Below are 17775 nucleotides of genomic sequence, written 5' to 3' on the forward strand. Positions count from 1 at the left end.
TGACTGCCCTTCCAGAGGTCCTTAGTTCAATTCCCAGCAACCACATTGTGACTCACAGCCATCCGTTATGAGATCTGGTGCCGCCGGGCATTGGTGGTGCATGCCTTAATCCCAGCACTCGGGAAGCAGAGGCAGGTGGATCTCTGTGAGTTCGAGACCAGCCTGGTCTACAAGAGCTACTTCCAGGACAGCCTCCAATGCCACAGAGAAACCCTGTCTCAAAAAACAAAACAAAACAAACAAACAAAAAAAGATCTGGTGCCGTCTTCTGTTGTGCAGGCAGAACACTATACATATAATAATAAACAAATCTTTAAAAAAGATACAAACGGTAACTATAGGCCATGCAAACAGTAACTAAAAGAGCGTAGGATGGCTGAACGGGGTTGCATGCTTATATCCCAGCACTTGGGAGGCAGAGACAGGAAGATCACACAAATTTGAGGCTGGAGGGGGTCTGCATCATAAGTTCTAGGTTAGGCAGAGCTAGAGAGCAAGACCCTGTCTCAAAACAAAGAGTGAGTGGAAGAGCGTGGGGAAGAGGGAGAGTTGTATTACTACTGAACGAAACAGGTTCGAATCTTGCCTCTGCTCATATTTTTTCTGCGACCTCGAATACCTGCCTCGGTTTCACAGTATTATCAAAGTCTGACAACCATTACCAGTCATCTCGCTATTTAGCGGAATCAAAAGTACGCCTTCCATTTCGGAGACCCCAATCGGAGTCCTGCACAGACCGGCCCCAATCAGGTACTGCCGCGCGGAGGCGCGGGGTATCTTGGGACTTGTAGTCCAGGCGGCGGAACTCGCAGTCCCAGCAGGCACCGCGGTAGCCTCCGCTGGGCTACGTGGCTCGGCGGTCTGCGCCTGCGCAGGCCGGTGGGGCAAGATGGCTGCGGAGCAAGGCGTGCGGAGTTCCGGGACCCCACCCGGACACTTGCTGGGACGAGGGATGCGGGCCCTCCTGCTGCTGTTGTGGTTTGCAGCCCGCGGAGACGCGCTGTATTTCCACATTGGGGAGACAGAGAAGAAGTGCTTTATTGAGGAAATTCCGGACGAGACCATGGTCATCGGTGCGGGGGCGAAGGGGCGCGTTTGGGACAATCAGTGGTCGCGCGCGGGGCTGGGGATGCGAACCGTCCCGGGTAGCTGACCCGGCGCCGCATCAGGCTCGTCTCATCTCCCTTTTTCCGCATCTCTCCAGGAAACTATCGGACGCAGCTGTATGACAAACAGCGCGAGGAGTACCAGCCAGCCACCCCTGGGCTTGGCATGTTCGTGGAGGTGAAAGACCCCGAGGACAAGGTGAGCTCGCCCTTGCCCTCGCCGAGCCTATCTGGTCGAGTGAGAAAGACAGGTGGGGATGTGGAAAGATGCCGATTTTCCCTTCAAGCTTGGGCCGCGGTTGCCGGACAGGTAGCAGCTGTTGTCGAGTTCTCAGTGACTGCTGCGTGGTTCCTCCAAGTCGGATAGTGGCCTTGAACCACTTCTCTAGCTTGTGAAATGGAAGTTCACTTGTGATGGATATCAAAAAGTTGCTAATGCTAAAGCTCTTATTAAGGCCAGAAAAAAAGGAGTGCCTTTAATTTTAACACAATGTATTTTTTTGTTTGGTTTTTCGAGACAGTGTTTCTCTGTAGCTTTGGAGCCTATCCTGGCACTCGCTCTGTAGACCAGGCTGGCCTCGAACTCAGAGAGATTCGCCTGCCTCTGCCTCCCGAGTGCTGGGATTAAAGGTGTGCGCCACCACCTCCAGGCCTTAACACAATGTTTTTAAGACGAAAATCAGCATAGTTTCCTTGTCACTTATCATCAGAATAGTTGTAGTAGTGACTTAGGGTCACCTTTCATCAAGAGCCTGGAGAGCTCAGCCTCAGTTAAGAGCTTTGGCTGTTCTTGCAAAGAACCTGAGTTCACTTCTCCCATCACCCACATGACTGACACACACTCATAGCCATGCACACGGAGCACATACACACATGCAAGCAAAACACTCATAACACATAAAGAAAAAAAAGTCTTGCAACAAGGTGGGCATGGTGGAGTGTGTATTTAGTCCAACCCCTGGGGGGCAGAGGCAGGCAGGCTATCTAGTTCTGGGCCAGCCAGAGATGCATAATAAGATTCTGTCTCCAAAACAACAAGAACAACAAAACGACATGGAAAGAGCTAAAAATGAGTGAAGTCCTTCCTGGGTGCAGTCTCTTGCTAGCCTGATGCCAGGCCCTTCAGGCCTGCTGGTAACTGTGGCTGAGTAACTTTGAATCTTTTAGTGTTGCGACGGACCTGTCTGAGGCTCTCCTTCCCATCTCTGGTGGTACTTGGAGCCTTTATCACCGTTCTTTTCCAGCCTTCCTAAGCATCATTGACTGAAACTCCTCCTTGTCTCCAGGTCATCCTGGCCCGGCAGTATGGCTCTGAGGGCAGGTTCACATTCACCTCCCATACCCCTGGTGAACACCAGATCTGCCTTCACTCCAATTCCACCAAGTTCTCCCTCTTTGCTGGAGGCATGCTGGTAAGTGGGTCCATCCATGTGGGACTAACGGCTTTCAGTCAGTTATGTTGGCGGGAGTGGGGGGTGTGGGGGGGTGTTGGTACTGTGAGTGGGGGTGGTGGACAGATATTGGGTTTTGTGCCTTTTTAAAGCCTTTGGATTTCCTGTGGACATAACAGGACATAGTAGCTGAACAGTTTGCATAGCCATTTTTAGGACCCTAATAGTGTATTTTAATACAATGCATACATATCCTGCCATATACTTTATCATCTCTAGGTTACTTATAATTCCTAATGCAATGTTACTGATGTATGTGTGTATATCAAATCACTGAGTTGATTTAGAGAATGATCAGAAAAGTCACCATAGTTGACTTTTTAAATATATGTATTTTTAAAATCTTGTTCTTGCTTTTTGAAGCATTTCTGATCTGCAGAAGCCACAGTTAAACAGAGAACAAACCGTGTAAGCATTAGTCAGAACAATTTTGCTTGTGTGCCCGGAGCTCTGAGTGGGGTCTCAGCATGTTAGCTGAATAAAAAAATGAAGGAAAGTAGAAGAATCAGCTGCCAGTCTGGCATTCAAAGGCAGCAGGACTGCCTGACTCTCTCACCTCACTTTTTCTTCTCCAGAGAGTTCACCTTGACATCCAAGTAGGAGAGCATGCGAACGACTACGCAGAAATCGCTGCCAAAGACAAGCTGAGTGAGCTGCAGCTAAGAGTGCGACAGCTAGTGGAGCAAGTGGAGCAGATCCAGAAAGAGCAGAACTACCAGCGGGTGGGTGCCGGGCAGGGCATGGCCAGGGCCAGGCCGGGCCGGGCAGGGCGTGGCAAGTTCCTCAGATGCTGCCACTGCCTCAGCCAGGAGTTTCAGCAAAGATTCATTATGGAACCCCAGGGGGCTTAGTTATGCCAGAGTGCAATTCTAAAAGGTGAGTGGGTATTACAGGGTCCATCTCGTAATGGAGCCTCACGGTCACATGCAGAAGAGCAGCGTGGTGATTTACACCAGCACCAAAGTTGCTGCCAGAACCAAGAGCCTCTTAAGTTATTTGTGACTAGGAACCAGAACGGCACCATGAATGAATCTGTTACCTTAAGGAGTTGTGAGGCAGTTACCTGTCTAAATAGGGAAATTGTACAGTGTCTGCCAGGGCCTCCTTGCAAAAATGCAAACCTGAGTTTTTAGCAGTACCCTCCCCCAATAGGAGATAAAGGTCCAGGGGTTGTGTTTGTTTTGTTTTTTCTAGACAGGGATTCTCTGTGTAACCCTGGCTGTCCTGGAACATGCTCTGTAGACCAGGCTGGCCTCAAACACACAGAGACCCACCTGCCTCTGCCTCCCAAGTACTGGGATTAAAGGCGAAGATCCAGGTTTTTGTGTGACATTTCCCTAGTTTTTAGATGCTGACAGGCAAGGTGACACATGCCTTTAATCTGAGTGTTCTAGAGACAGAGGCTGGTGGATCAGTGGCAGTTTGAGGCCAGCCTGGTCTATATAGCAAGTTCCAGACCAGTCTGATACACAGTGAGACCACATCTTGAAGGAAAACATAATACAAGCCCCCCCCCCAAAAAAAAAAAAAAAACTACTGTGTGAGTCAAACAAAAATGTATTCACGGCCCACGACTTTGCAGTCTGAATATATGACACATAGATGTTGAAGGAGCAGATTCAGAGACCTGGATGGAAGTCCATACTAAGCACTTGAGGACACCTCTGTCCTTTGGGGTTGTCACCACCACCTTACTTCTTCTCCAGGTGTCAGGAAGGGTCAAGTGAGGACTGTACCTGACAGACAACAGACAGACTTAGGAGAAATGCTTAGTCTGCTGGCAGTCAGCTGACTGTCGATGATGAAGGTAGTCCCCATAGGCCTTTGGCTGGAAGGTGGGCAGAGTGGGTGGCCCTGGGACATCCTTGCAAGCTGGGAACCCATGTGTTCTAGCAGCCCTGTACTAAAGACTTGCCATTCATCTCCCCCACAGTGGCGGGAGGAGCGCTTCCGGCAAACCAGTGAGAGCACCAACCAGCGAGTGTTGTGGTGGTCCATCCTGCAAACACTCATCCTCGTGGCCATTGGTGTCTGGCAGATGAGGCACCTCAAGAGTTTCTTTGAAGCCAAGAAGTTGGTGTAGCCGTGCCAAGCCTCACAGGCAATCTTTCTTCCAGGCTGTGGGGAAAGGACCTCCTGACACTGGTTCCTCTCTGGGAGAAGGATTGGTTTTCAGCCATAGATGTTCTGGAGGGAGAGGGACTGCAAGCATGCCCCCGTTCCTCAGGCTCAACCTTCGAACAACAACTTGGCTGGCTAATGCTGAGCGGGTGGTGGGACAGGCCCTCCCCACCCCCACCTCTGGACCTTTTGCAGTAATCACTCTGGGACCTGGTGACACCCTTGGTGTCTTGGATTCTCAGTGTTACTGATCAGGGATGTGGGGCTGCTGTCTGGGTAGGTTTTGGGAGGGAAGTGGGTGGGCCAGCAAGCTGATTTTCCTTCTGTCTTCCTTTGTTAACATGGGATTTTGAGCAGGTCAGGGTATATCAGTGACTCCTTGCTATTCCAAGAACCTTGCTTTTCTTGCCTTTGGCTTAGAACCAGCCTGCTGATCTGAGGTGTATGTGTGTCGACTTAAGGGTGGGTGGAGGGGTTGCCGTGCAAGAAAGGATCCCAGAGGTTGGGTTTCTTGTTCTTTCTGGGACTTGAGCAGCTGGTAACAGGCCAAGCAGAGACTTCGGTGCTGGTTGGAGACAAAGCCAGCAGTCTTAGTTACTGAGTTTATTTTCAGTGAGTTTGGGTTTGTTACATTGGTTTCCCAATTAAAAAAAAAAAAAAAAAAAAAAAAAAACTTGTCCTGTGTATAGTTAACTCTTGGCGGGTATGAAAATACATGAACTTATGGGGTGGTGGTGGCACATGCCCTTTGAATTTAAGGCCAGTCTCATCTACAGAGTGAGTTCCAAGACATCCAGGGCTACATAGAAACTCTGTCCTGAAAAACCAAAAATTAAAAATAAGAGAGCCAGGTTTTGGTGGTGTATGCCTTTGATCTTAGCACTAGGGAGGCAGAAGCAGGTGGATCTCTGAGTTCGAGCCCATCCTGGTCTACAGAGTGAGTTCCAGGACAACTAAGGCTATACAGAGAAACCCTGTCTCGAAAAACTTAAGGAAAAAAATTAATTTGGGGGGCCAGAGAGATGGCTCAGTGGTTAAGAGCACTGACTGTTCTTCCAGAGGTCCTGAGTTCAATTCCCAGCAACCACATGGTGGCTTACAACCACCTTGAGTGAGATCTGGTGCCCTCTGCGCAGGCCGAAGACTGTATACATAATAAATAAAATGTTTGAAAAATTAATTTGGGTTTTTATGAAAAGTTTAGTGTCTTGAGATTGAATCCTATGACTAGAGGGGCAGGTCACATGGCCCCACATCACTGTCTCATCATTGGCCCTACCTAACTGGTCTGAGGAAGTCAGTCCTGCCTTTGATCTACCACATCTAGAACTGACTTGCTAAGTTTCTGGTGTAGGATGCAGAGATCCAAGAAAGCCACAGGGTGGGAAAGGGTTGTGTTGTATGTGCCAGAGTTTAAGAGGGGAAAGTAAGAGTTAGACAATAACTTATCACCTGTAGTGGAGATGTGTCTTGAAACAGTGTGCTTGAGACTGTAGATTGTGGGTGAGAAAAGATTATTCACACAAACCTGGTTTGCCTGTGCCACAGTCGCCTCATCTTCACAACAATGGAAATAATCCCTGTTCATGTGGACTGAGTAAAAGAGTGCAGTAGTAAAGGATTTAGAATAATGAATTTCACAAAGTAGGACTGAATAGATGTTAGGTATTTATTAGAATATTAAATTTTGCCTGAAAGAAGAGCAGAGTTCAAGTTCAGTAACTGCCTCTCCTTTCCTGTGGGGAAGCAGGCAATGCGTGAGGGTAAGGAAGTGAATAAATTCACACAGACTGGGCAGATAGGTTGGTCTCCTTTTCATTGTTTCGGTTCTCTTTAAATACTAGACGACAGCATTTATACAGTGGTGACTGTGCCAAGCGCTGCAGCAAATCGGTTTACATTTTCCACGATGACCATACAGAATGAGAACAACTTGTATACCCAAGTGGTGAAACAGTCACAGAAATAGGACTCTCCTCAGAATATAGTTGAATTGTCGAGCAGGGTTTGAGTCGCAGTCAGTCAGTCTTTAGAGCTCAGCTCCTAACTACTGTTTGGTGAGTCTACGGAACCCAGCCCTGCATCCTGAACTGGCTCTCCTGCCAGTTTACGTGCTTAATCTGCTGGGCTGACAGGAATGCTGCGATGCTGCCCGCCTGCGCTGGGGAAAAGGAGGAAGATGCACCTAATTCCAGAAGTGCTGTTCTGGAGTGCACGTGTAGTTCCAGCAGTGCTCAGCTGGTCTGGGGGCCTCGGGCCTGGGTGAAGGGAGGGAGCTGCCTCTTTTGTGACATCCCGGGGGTCCCCGCAGACACTATGAAACTGGGGCCGCCCCCGCAGGCATTTCTCTGGGCGGCGGAACCTTCCAGGCAGCGGCGCTGGGGTGCTGCCGGCCCGGCGGGAGGAGCGGACCCGACGGACCTGGGGGCGGGGCGGAGGCGGAGGCGGAGACGCCGCGTAGGCCGGGCAGGCGGGCGCCGGGCCGGGAGCTGGAGCTCCATGTCCAGCCGCGTCTCCCCGCGATGTTGCCCTCCCGGAGGAAAGCGGCGCAGCTGCCCTGGGAGGACGGCAGGTGAGCGGCGGCGACCAGCCGGGGCCGCGTCCTCTTGCGTGCCGTTCTTTTCCCCAACGCCGGCAGGATCCAGGAGCCTGGCGCCGCCGCGGCTGCGTTTCTGGGGTCACCTGCGGTCTGTGGTTCTCGGGAGGGGTCACGGGCACTGGCCGCGTGGCGCTCTTACTGCCAGCTTCCACTCCCCACGCGTCTCTCGGGCCCCGTGTCACCCTCTCCGCATTGGTCGCTCTTTGTGTGTGTTCCTCATCTAAGTCCCTTTTTCTCCGTGTGTCCTTCGCCCTCACTGGTTCGCCTGTTTCCCTGCGGGACGCTGATTCCGTTCACTTCTTACAGGGGATCTCTCTGTGCTGTGGCACTCAGGGTCTTTATTTCTTTTCCGTCTGCACCATCCCATCCACGTGACTTCAGATCCTACCCTCTTCCGTCATGCTTCCTCAGGCTTTGCGGTTGGCCCGGAAGATCACACCGGACAGAAAGAAGCTTCCTATGTTCTCTGCCTTGATGGTTAGCCGTTGCCTGGCTTATACTAGACACACCCATTAGTTCATTTCCTGTGCTGTTATACTTGCGTGGGTCCAGCCTCAAATGTTAGCTGTGAGTCTGGCCCGATCTGAGTTTTAAGATATTTCTCTCTGAAGCAGAGTGAGGGAGGTGATTTCCCTGCCTCGATTTATGGCGACATTATACTTCAGGCTTGACATATGCTCCCCTCCCCCATCCCTCTTCCCCAAAACACACCTTAGTGGATGTTCACTTAATGAGTGACATGTTTAGTAGGTGTCATAAGACTCGAGCTTAGTAGGCACAATTTTGGTGTTTTTTTTTTTCATATTTGGTGTTAAAATGTGACAGAATATAAAAGAAACATGATGGCCAGAAACAGACTGCTTAATTTTTTTTTTTTCTTTTTGATTTTTCCAGACAGGGTTTCTCTGTGGCTTTGGAGCCTATCCTAGAACTCTCTGTAGACCAGGCTGGCGTCAAACTCAGAGATCCTCCTGCCTCTGCCTCCCAAGTGCTGGGGTTAAAGGTGTGTGCCACCACCGCCCAGCTACCACTTAATTTTTCTGACCTCAGTTTTCCATCTCTGAAATGAGGATTCATATTATCTACTTGGAAGGGCTCCTTGAAGATTAATGAAGATCATATACGGAGGGAATAGGGAATTTCGATCTTCTGATCCTTTTACTGTGTTCGAAGAAAAATTGATGTCCATTCTGTGCTTTTGACATAGTGGCAAAGATCCATGCAACAAATACCAAGTACTGTAGTAATTGGGTAATGGCTATAGAACAAGCCTGCTTGGTTTTGAAGCACGTCTAATTAGCCCTAGGCTTTGATTGATAAAGGAGACCAACCCCTTTTTTAACGTGCCCCTCAGAACCTGGGTGTGGAAGCATCCAGGACTGCAGTTCTGGGGACTGTCACCAGGTGGCATCAGCAATACCAGTGCTCAGTGTCCACTATCATCCACTTTATTGATAGAATTGGGACCGTCAGTGGTTGTGGCCTTTAGAGCAAAGATTGAGAGTGCCTTTGGGCACTGCGATCCTTGCAGAAAGGGAAAGTTAAAGAAACATCAGGAGGGAGTGGGTGGGCTGTGGAATCCATGGGTAATGGTCGCTGCTTATCCCCCAAAGGAGGTCTATTGCACATTGTTCATCGTCTAAGTCTCAACCCCGCTCCCAGAAAGAGCCCAGAGTGCAAGAAAGAATCTGTAAAGGTTCCAGGCTTGTCAGGCCACTTGCAGGTCTGAGCTCTACTGCTCCACAGTGGAAACCATCACCACAAGATGATGGGGGGTAAGTCAGAAAGCCACTGGGCAACCCCGAAGTTGATGCATGTGAGACCTGGGCCTGGCTTCAGCGCTGCTGGCTTCCCAATTTGCAGCTGTGTCTTTAGAGAGAAAGACAGGCTTGGATGTGGCTCCAGTGGACTTAATGCATGCTTGGACTGCTTCAGTCCTTCCCTTAACTCACTTGACAAACTCTTTGCTGTCTGACTGGGCCTGAGGCCATTGAGGAGAATACCACATGTTCTGAAAGTAGGATCATACAGCTCATCACACATAAGTGATGTAAAGAGGGAAGTGCCAGGTACCCTGGGACCTTGGGAACTTAGGAGGGGTAGTGATGGCCATGACATGCATCCTTGGCCTAGAAAGGCTGGTCGAAAATTGCTAAGCAGTTAAAATGACGGAGTGTCAAGTGGGAGAAACAGGTGGGGTGAGAGAGGGCTGGAGCAGGAAGGAATGTGGCCAGTGGAAAGTCCTCGTGTTCCTCGGGATGAGAGTGAAGGGTTATGAGAAACTGGAGATTTGACAAAATCACAGAGGACCTTGTCAGCAGAGTCTGATTGCCAGACCAAAGACTCCAGCTTTTATCTTGTAAGCAGAGGCAGAGTGGCCATGAGATTGAAAGTGGATAGCAGGGCAAGGACCAGTAGTCAAGACGACGATTGCAGGAGAATTTAGGAGGGAGAGTCTACAAGACCAGATAACCAGCCAGGCAGTGGTGGCGCACACCTTTAATCCCAGCACTCAGGAGGCAGAGGCAGGCGGATGTCTGTGAGTTTGAAGCCAGCCTGACCTACAGAGTGAGTTCTAGGACAGCTAGGACTACACAGAAACCTTGTCTCAAACCAACTCCCCTCCAAAAAAAGACCTGATGACCAGTTCCTGACTCTTCGAGGTTATAAAGCAGATTTCTCTACTGTGTGCTTGGGCAGGGAAGCAGGAGCAACCATACAGGAAGCTTCCTCCTTTGATTCCTCAGATCCTTTCCTGGTACCCTCAGGAACTTTCACTGGAGGGCATAGAATCCCACCGGTTCTTTTTTGCTTCTTTGTTTTGCCTGTTTTTGAGACAGTGTCACTATGGAACGCAGCTTGGCCTTGACCTGGAAATTCACCATGGCCACCTCACAAGGGTTTCCCCTGTTGTGTTGTAACTGTTAAACCAAAGGGCAGCTTCTCAGCGTCACCCAGGATCTGGGGTATTCAGCTGTTGTCCAGTTTCTTACATGTAGGATATAGTGCTGAACCCAGCCCTGTGCTTTCCGCCTTCCTTTATCCCTTGTCCTATGGGCTACCCCATGATCTGACACCATCCCTTTGAACCTTACACTGGGCAGTTATTTATTTATTTATTTATTTATTTTTGTGCTGGGCAGTTTTAAGCTTCCTAGACTAAATATTGGCCATTTTGCCTGGGGCTTATGTTAGCACACACCCCTTGGGTAGCTTTCTGGGCACCCTTGCGGCACTACAAAAATTACATTTCTGCTGGGGTGAATTTTCTGGAGAGTGAGTTTGGAAATCAGTGGGTTGTGTCTTTCCAAACTGGAACCCCTGCCATTGACTAAGGACCTCAAGACACTGTCCTGGGGGAAAGGAATATGACACAATAGCCTGTCTTTCCCCCGAGCACTCTCATCAGGATCTCCTCAGAATATGAAAAATCACTGAGGAACTGGGCCAGCCCTGCCAGCTGTAAGTGGGCTGAGAGTGTCCCGGGGGGAGCACAGGCTGGACCTCCAGAGGTGAGTGGGCTGATTGTTTATGGTGGTGGTGTGAGCAAAACCATTAAACATTGCTTCTGCACTAATTCCCAGGTATTTAGGGAAGGCCAGGATTTGGGCCAGAGGAGGCCAGAGAAATGGTCTTGAAAGGGTCTCGGCTGGCCTGCCCTCCTGACCTCCCCGCTGCTCTTATCCCAGGGCCAGGTTGCTTCCTGGAGGCCTCCGCCGGAAATGCTCCATCTTCCACCTCTTCATTGCCTTCCTCCTGTTGGTCTTCTTCTCCCTGCTCTGGCTGCAGCTCAGCTGCTCTGGAGATATGGCCCAGGTGACCAGGGGACAAGGGCAGGAGACCTGGGGCCCACCTCGGGCTTGCCCTCCAGAGCCGCCCCCTGAGCACTGGGAAGAGGATGCTTCCTGGGGGCCGCACCGCCTGGCAGTGCTGGTGCCCTTCCGGGAGCGCTTTGAGGAGCTCCTGGTCTTTGTGCCCCACATGCACCGCTTCCTGAGCAGGAAGAAGATCCCGCACCACATCTACGTGCTCAACCAGGTGGATCATTTCAGGTAAGGACCAGCCCGAGCCCGCACCTCTGCTCCCATGGCCTCTCCTTGCCCGTGGCCTTTAGCGCCGGGGCCTGCCAGGGGCTACTGGGAGGAGATAGGCACCCCTCCCTGGGTATAGTGGGATTCTTTGGGGTGGGCCCCGATCTAACGTCTTCTCTAGAATAAGTTGTATGAGGACAGGAGGAGAAGCAGTGGTGCAGAGTCACTGGAGGAGCGCTTTCCTCAGCCCCTGACGTCTGCCCACGCCTCCCAGCAAGGACTGTTCCGTCCTCTGGGACTGTCTCTCCCACTGTGCCTCTCTCTCTCTGCCACTCAAGGTCAGTGCTGGAGCCATGGGGCCTCCTCTGCATGGTCTGCTCCTCCTCTCATTGATTCATATCGTGCACACATAGCGCTCCCCAAAGAGAAAGGAGCGGGGTGGCAAGGAGCTTGCCACCGAGCCTGACACCCACATGCTGGAAGGAGAGGTGGGGTCTCATAAGCTGCCCTTGACCTCCCGCTGTGCGACTCAAATACATAGACAATTAATGTTTTAAAAGGAGGGGCCAGGAATAGTGGTCCACGTCTTTAATCCCGGCACTGGGGAGTCAGAGGCTGGTGGGTCTCTGGGAGTTTAAAGCCAGCTACGTATCGAGTTCCAGGACAGCCAGGGCTGCATGGTTAGACCCTGTCTTAAGAGAGGAGAGAGAGGGAGAGAAGAAAAACTTCCTTATTCTTTCCTTTTCCTTTTTTTTTTTTCTTTTCCTTTCTTTAGGGCACTCCCTCCCTCTCTTTCTCTCTCTCAAGACAGGGTTTCTCTGTAGCTCTGGCTGTCCTGGAAACCTCGCTCTGTAGTCCAGGCTGACTGAGAACTTAATAGATCCACCTGCCTCTGCCTCCTGAGTGCTGGGATTGTCTTTGAGACTATTTTAACAAACACCTTTTTTTTTTTTTAAAAGATTTATTTATTATGTGTACAGTGTTCGGCACCAAATCTCATTACAGATGGTTGTGAGCCACCATGTGGTTGCTGGGAATTGAACTCAGGACCTTTGGAAGAGCAGGCAGTGCTCTTAACCGCTGAGCCATCTCTCCAGCCCTTTTAACAAACACCTTTTATGATCTGCAACAGCCCTCCCTGAGGTCACAGGCGACTCCCATAATCCCGGGTCCTCATCTTGTCTTTCTAATGCCTCTGCCTGACTTCCTGCTTTCTCCATTTCAATGGCCAAACCTGCTTATTTCATTTCTCCTTCTCCTTGTCTCTCTGATCTCTCATTGTTCCCTCTCCTCAGTGCAGTCTCCTCCTGGAGAATCCCATCCCATTTCATCTCCTGGTATTAAATCACCGAGCCTAATGGGTCCATAGCTGAATTCCTGATTGCTACTTCCTCAGACCTTTCTTTCCCCATTTCAGGAAGTGACGCTACATACTTCTAGTTATGCAAGCCAAAAGGGCTTCTTTGTCTGTCACAGCATCCAGCCCGTCATCAAATCGCATCTAGAGCCTGTCCACTTCTCACCATTCCCTCTGCTACCGGCCTGAGCCAGGCCACCATCACCTCTTGCCTCTCAGTGTCTACCCCACCCCCTAGTCTCTTCTCAGTGTGCTGACTAGAGCCTCCTAGTGTCTGCTATTGGTAGCCTTGGCAGTTACTCCCCCCTGTGTGGAGCCCTGTCCCCAGCCTCCATATAATCATTCCTCAGGCTTTCAGCTTCCAACTTACATATGGCCCTGCCACCCTGACTGTCCTGACAGCCCTGTGTGGACTAGCTGCCACCTCCCCTCCAGTTTCCTTCCACCCTGTTTGGCTTGCTTCTTCCTGTTGGAAGCTCCTTGAGAACAGTGCTCTCTCTTCCAGTGTGGTTTTGAATTTTCTGGTGCTCCGTGAACACTTGTGCAGCAAGCAGAGGGGACAGTGCCCCTATAGTGACATCAGTGTTGGGTGGTGACGGAGAAGAAGCTCTCATGCACAGCTAGGGCTAGAGCTAGATTGATGACAAGCTTGCTTCCTCTACCTGGCATCACTGATCTGTCTTTCGTAGGTTCAATCGGGCAGCGCTCATCAATGTGGGCTTCCTGGAGAGCAGCAACAGCACAGACTACATTGCCATGCACGACGTGGATCTGCTCCCTCTCAATGAGGAGCTGGACTATGGCTTCCCAGAGGCTGGGCCCTTCCATGTGGCCTCCCCAGAGCTCCACCCCCTCTACCACTACAAGACCTATGTGGGCGGCATCCTGCTGCTCTCCAGGCAGCACTACCAGCTGGTGAGGTCCAGCCCTACCTGCTCTACTCATTTGCTGGGGATCTTAACCACCAGGGGTCTGGCAGTTGTGGGGGTAGAGCGGGCCTTCCTGGGCCCAGCAGATGGAGTCTTGTTTGAGCCTGACAGGGACTCAGCAGCAGCCAGAGACACGAGAGAGGACCAGGAGTGAGCACATTAGCTGAGAAGGGCTGTGCTGTGACCCCAGAAGCCCTCGTGCCTGCTGCACAGAGAGCTGCAGACGTGACGCCTGCAGAGTCTCCTGTCACCTGCCCTCCTTGCTCTTCCCATGTCTCAGCACTGCTCTCTTCACATTTCTCTCATGTGAGCTACAGCCTGTAAAACATGGCCTGGCTGGTGGGAGATGGAGCCCCTCCCTCCCCAGACATCTAGATAGAAGTCCCAAAATAAAGCATACTGGTTCTTGATGGGACCCAGAGAGAGGCACAGAGGGGTGAGGAAATCAGAGTGGCTGTTCTCTGTCCTCCGTGGCTGCAGCCCTGAGCAGATGCTAATCATGGTTGTCCCTCAAACATCCAGGAAAAGACCTGGCCAGAGCCACCTCAGGAGAATGGGTGGGAAGACAAGAAGCAGTAGCACTTGGCATTTTTGCCCCCTGAAGGGAGCTGACACTGGAGACTTTTATCACGTTCAAGTTCAAGGCCCTGTTAGAAGTGGGAGGGGCCTAAGGTGTGCTGATCCTTTCCTTCTGCCCCTCCCCTCCCCCACACCCCCATTGCAGAGTGAAGGGACCTGCCAGCACCCTGTGTCACTCAGAACAGTCAGGGCAGGCAGAAGAAAGGGGAGCCTGGCTGGCTGGGCTCAGGCTTGGTTCTCCTGAGCAGTAAGAGACTAAAAGTGCGCCCCTGGGAGGAGGGGCGCGTGACAGACACTGCCTGTCTTTGTGTCAGTGCAACGGGATGTCCAACCGCTTCTGGGGCTGGGGCCGAGAGGATGATGAATTCTACCGACGCATCAAGGGAGCTGGCCTCCAGGTAAGACTCCTCCCACGGCTCCTCCTGCCCTGGGCCACAGGGCTGTCCTGAGGGTCTGTCCTGAGTGCACCTTTACTTGCTGTATCCTGGAGTTTGCCATTGGTCTCCCTGGTTCTGAGCCCTGCTTTCACCCTGACTTACAGGGCTCCTCTAACCACTCCTGGGCTCTCTGCTAGAGTCTCCTGTTTTTCGGGATGGCAGTAAGAGCCCCTGCCAATGGCAGCCAGTAGGATCCCAGAGAGTCAGTGGTAAGGGCCAAGATGACAAGAGAGGCAGTCTGACCCCCACTTTCTTTGTTTTCCTTAGCTTTTCCGCCCCTCAGGAATCACAACTGGGTACCAGACATTTCGCCACTTGCATGACCCAGCCTGGCGGAAGAGGGACCAGAAACGTATCGCAGCTCAAAAACAGGTACTGGCTAGTTTCCTCAGTGGTGAGGAATAGGTAGGAACCAATAGGTTTCATCATTTCACCAAGTTCCCCTTTAGCCCAAATGGTGCCAACCTCCCATTGTTGGGCCAGGTCAGTTGATGGACATTCTCCCTGGGCACCTTGCCCTGCTTGGTGACTGCTGTGTGCATCTGAGCCCTGTGGATCAGCCCAGACCTGATCCATGTAGGCAGGGTGGGGAGCCACAATCCCTTTCTTGGAGGTGTATTTGTCCCACAGAAAAGTCAGAGTTTTCCTTACTGATGGGGCGCAGGTGTGGGAAAGATGGCAGCTTTGGGCTCTTCTCCCTTAATGGAGATGGGTGGACAGCTGGCCCATGAAGTGTGAGTTCATGTTCTTTCCATCTCTTCTTCCCAGGAACAATTCAAGGTGGACCGGGAGGGAGGCCTGAACACTGTGAAGTACCGGGTGGATTCCCGCACAGCGCTGTCTGTAGGAGGGGCCCCCTGCACTGTCCTCAATATCATGTTGGACTGTGACAAGGCAGCCACCCCGTGGTGTGTATTTGGCTGAGTTGGCTAAACAGTCAGGAAGCCTGTGCTCGAGACCTCGATGCTGCTCACGCTCAGGAAACCTCAGGCCTTAGGCCCAGCTCAAGAGGATGCAGAGTGGCCAGAAAGAATAGACAGCCGGCTCCGTATCCGCAGCAACCTGAGCCAGCTGCAGCAACCTGGGCCAGCTCCGTGTCCGCAGCAACCTGGGCCAGGCTCAGGACAAGGACACAGCGAGTTCCTGGGATACTGCTGGAAAATTGTCAGAGAGAGGCTGGAGGTGTAGCTCTTGCCTGGGATTCTCCACCCTGCCCTGCCTTCCTGCTCTCCCTGCTCTTCCTGCCCGCTAGGCCCAGGGCAAAGGAAAGATGGGCTAGGACAGCCTTCCGCTCCTTTGGAAGAACAGCCTCATGCAAAGATGTAGTCATAAGCCAGTGGCTCGTGTGTATGGCAGTTGCTATTAGGAGGCTTAGAACTTCAGAAGGCAGAACATGAGCCCCGGGCAAAGGAGCACCCCTGGGTGGGGTGGAGAGCTTCTGTCACCAGATCTCACTTTTCAAAAAACTAGAATGCTGGATTCTTATGCAGAATTTTCTGATTTTTAAATGGTAGCAGCTAACTAAAATTAAAAAAAAAAAAAAAAAAAAAAACTATGGCAGTCTAAACAAAATGTTTTGTAAACCATTGGTTTGTCACCTTTGGTTGGCTGCTGGGGGGAGGGGGTTGCAAAAGGCAGTGCCTCTGGGTTATAATACTGACAAGGCACTGGATTGGGGCAGATGTGCCCATGGCAGGTGTAGGTGGGCAGAAAAGCCAAAGGCACGGGTCCCTAAACTTCTGACCTCCCGGCTCATGAGCTCCCTTGGAACGGTGGGATCTCTTAGTCACTTCTGGCTTTGTCTGGTTGGACTCTGTCTCTGGCGCTGCTTCCTTCTGCCTTCCTGGGAAGTAAGGAAACTGAAGAAGCCAAGCACAGGCCCTGACTGGTGTGGACAGGACAGCTCTGAGGGAGCCGTGTTCCTGAGATGGGAGAAACCGAGGAGAAATTGCAGAATCCCTGGAGTATTCCCCTGGCTCAAGGGGAGATTTCCAGCTGGAATGCAGGGTGTGTGCTGAGAGGGATCGAGGGAAGACATCTGGGAGGAAGCCTAGAGGTAACCCCATAGGGAGAGAATGCGGTCACCACTACAATTTTTTTGAGCCAAATTTGAGGCTCTATACCCAGGATCCGTAGGGTATATCACAGAGTGACATTTTTTGTTTCTAAAGACAAAGCCTACAAGGCTGTGCACTCCCACCTTTGTCCAGTCACGAGCAAGCATACATCCCGATGTACTCCTGCCTAGGTGTGATCAAGCCCATCCTGTGCAGTTGGGGCAACCAAGCTTTTTTACTGAAGTGACAACATGTGGCTTGTTATCTCACATGACAACATTCCAGGAAGTTACCTGTCCCTAGGCAAGTGGGGCTTACAGGTTAGAGGCATTTCTGTTTTATAGATCTGTTGAGCACAGTAATTTAGACTTAAAACATAATGTTAGCCTCACACCTAGCGCCAACAAGAGCAGGAAATGAGTGGTTCCACGGATGCAGTCCACTAGCGAGGTTGGCCTCACACTGGAGCAGGAGCCAGGGGGGCATTTGGTTCAGTTAAGGTGGTTGGTTTAACACTGGGACACCCAAAGTGCTGTGGAGGGGAGGGGCTGTATTCCAGAGTTGAGAGGGTAGGACCCACAGCTTTGGTTCAATACTCAGGGTGATTGCAGGCCCACTGCAGGCCATTGGGAGGATTGTGTACTGTGAAACCAGAGTACAAGTTGAGAGACATAGGCTGATGAGGTGAAGTTTCAGGCACCAGAGTGTAATTGGGGTCACTATGACTCTACATTGAGGCTGCCCAGGAACTGAGCCTCACCCACAGCAGTGAGAGACAAGCCTGTCTGGCTTAGGGTACAGGGCTGTGGAGGTAGAGGGGAGGCGCTCCCTGTGAGCTCTACTCTTTTCCTCTTGGGTTTACATGTAACCAGGGCAGTAACTCATGCCCCCCAGGGTTTTGACAGCAAAGCCCCCAGTTCTTTTACCTGGCATGTAGAAAAAACTGAAACTGTGATGGTGGGGGTCCTGTCTACCTGTGCTGGAAACTGAAGCAGCGAGGATCCTGTCTACCTGTGCTGGGGTTATGAACCGGCAGAAGAAAGGCCAAGATGATGCTCTCTCCTCCATACCCTGGTGGCTGCTGTCATCACCATTGTGTGATGTCATC

At 51.4% G+C, this 17775-nt stretch overlaps 2 protein-coding genes across 7 annotated transcripts; both read left to right on the plus strand.

The window, feature by feature from the left end:
- Positions 1-853: 853 nt before the first annotated feature.
- On the plus strand, positions 854-5351 carry Tmed9 (transmembrane p24 trafficking protein 9). 2 transcript variants are annotated; one of them, XR_004769427.1, is made up of 6 exons: positions 854-1073; positions 1205-1305; positions 2393-2518; positions 3133-3279; positions 4264-4364; positions 4491-4629. XR_004769427.1 is itself a non-coding variant. In XM_027409775.2 (5 exons), exons 1-5 carry the CDS (start codon positions 890-892, stop codon positions 4638-4640), a joined length of 708 nt encoding a protein of 235 aa, XP_027265576.1. In that variant the 5' UTR covers positions 856-889; the 3' UTR covers positions 4641-5351. The 2 variants fall into 2 exon arrangements, 1 of the variants encoding a protein (XP_027265576.1); XM_027409775.2 differs by lacking the exon at positions 4264-4364 and having other exon boundaries at positions 856-1073; positions 4491-5351.
- A 1742-nt stretch (positions 5352-7093) lies between these two features.
- Positions 7094-16162, plus strand: B4galt7 (beta-1,4-galactosyltransferase 7). 5 transcript variants are annotated; one of them, XM_027409770.2, is made up of 8 exons: positions 7102-7250; positions 8891-9052; positions 10967-11329; positions 13355-13580; positions 13706-13900; positions 14488-14571; positions 14878-14982; positions 15379-16162. In XM_027409770.2, exons 1-8 carry the CDS (start codon positions 7201-7203, stop codon positions 15532-15534), a joined length of 1341 nt encoding a protein of 446 aa, XP_027265571.1. In that variant the 5' UTR covers positions 7102-7200; the 3' UTR covers positions 15535-16162. The 5 variants fall into 5 exon arrangements, with proteins under 5 accessions (XP_027265572.1, XP_027265574.1, XP_027265575.1 ...); XM_027409771.2 differs by lacking the exon at positions 8891-9052 and having other exon boundaries at positions 7094-7250; XM_027409772.2 differs by lacking the exon at positions 13706-13900 and having other exon boundaries at positions 7105-7250.
- Positions 16163-17775: the final 1613 nt, after the last annotated feature.

This window comes from Cricetulus griseus, chromosome 3 (assembly GCF_003668045.3).
Source record: "Cricetulus griseus strain 17A/GY chromosome 3, alternate assembly CriGri-PICRH-1.0, whole genome shotgun sequence".
NCBI lineage: Eukaryota > Metazoa > Chordata > Mammalia > Rodentia > Cricetidae > Cricetulus > Cricetulus griseus.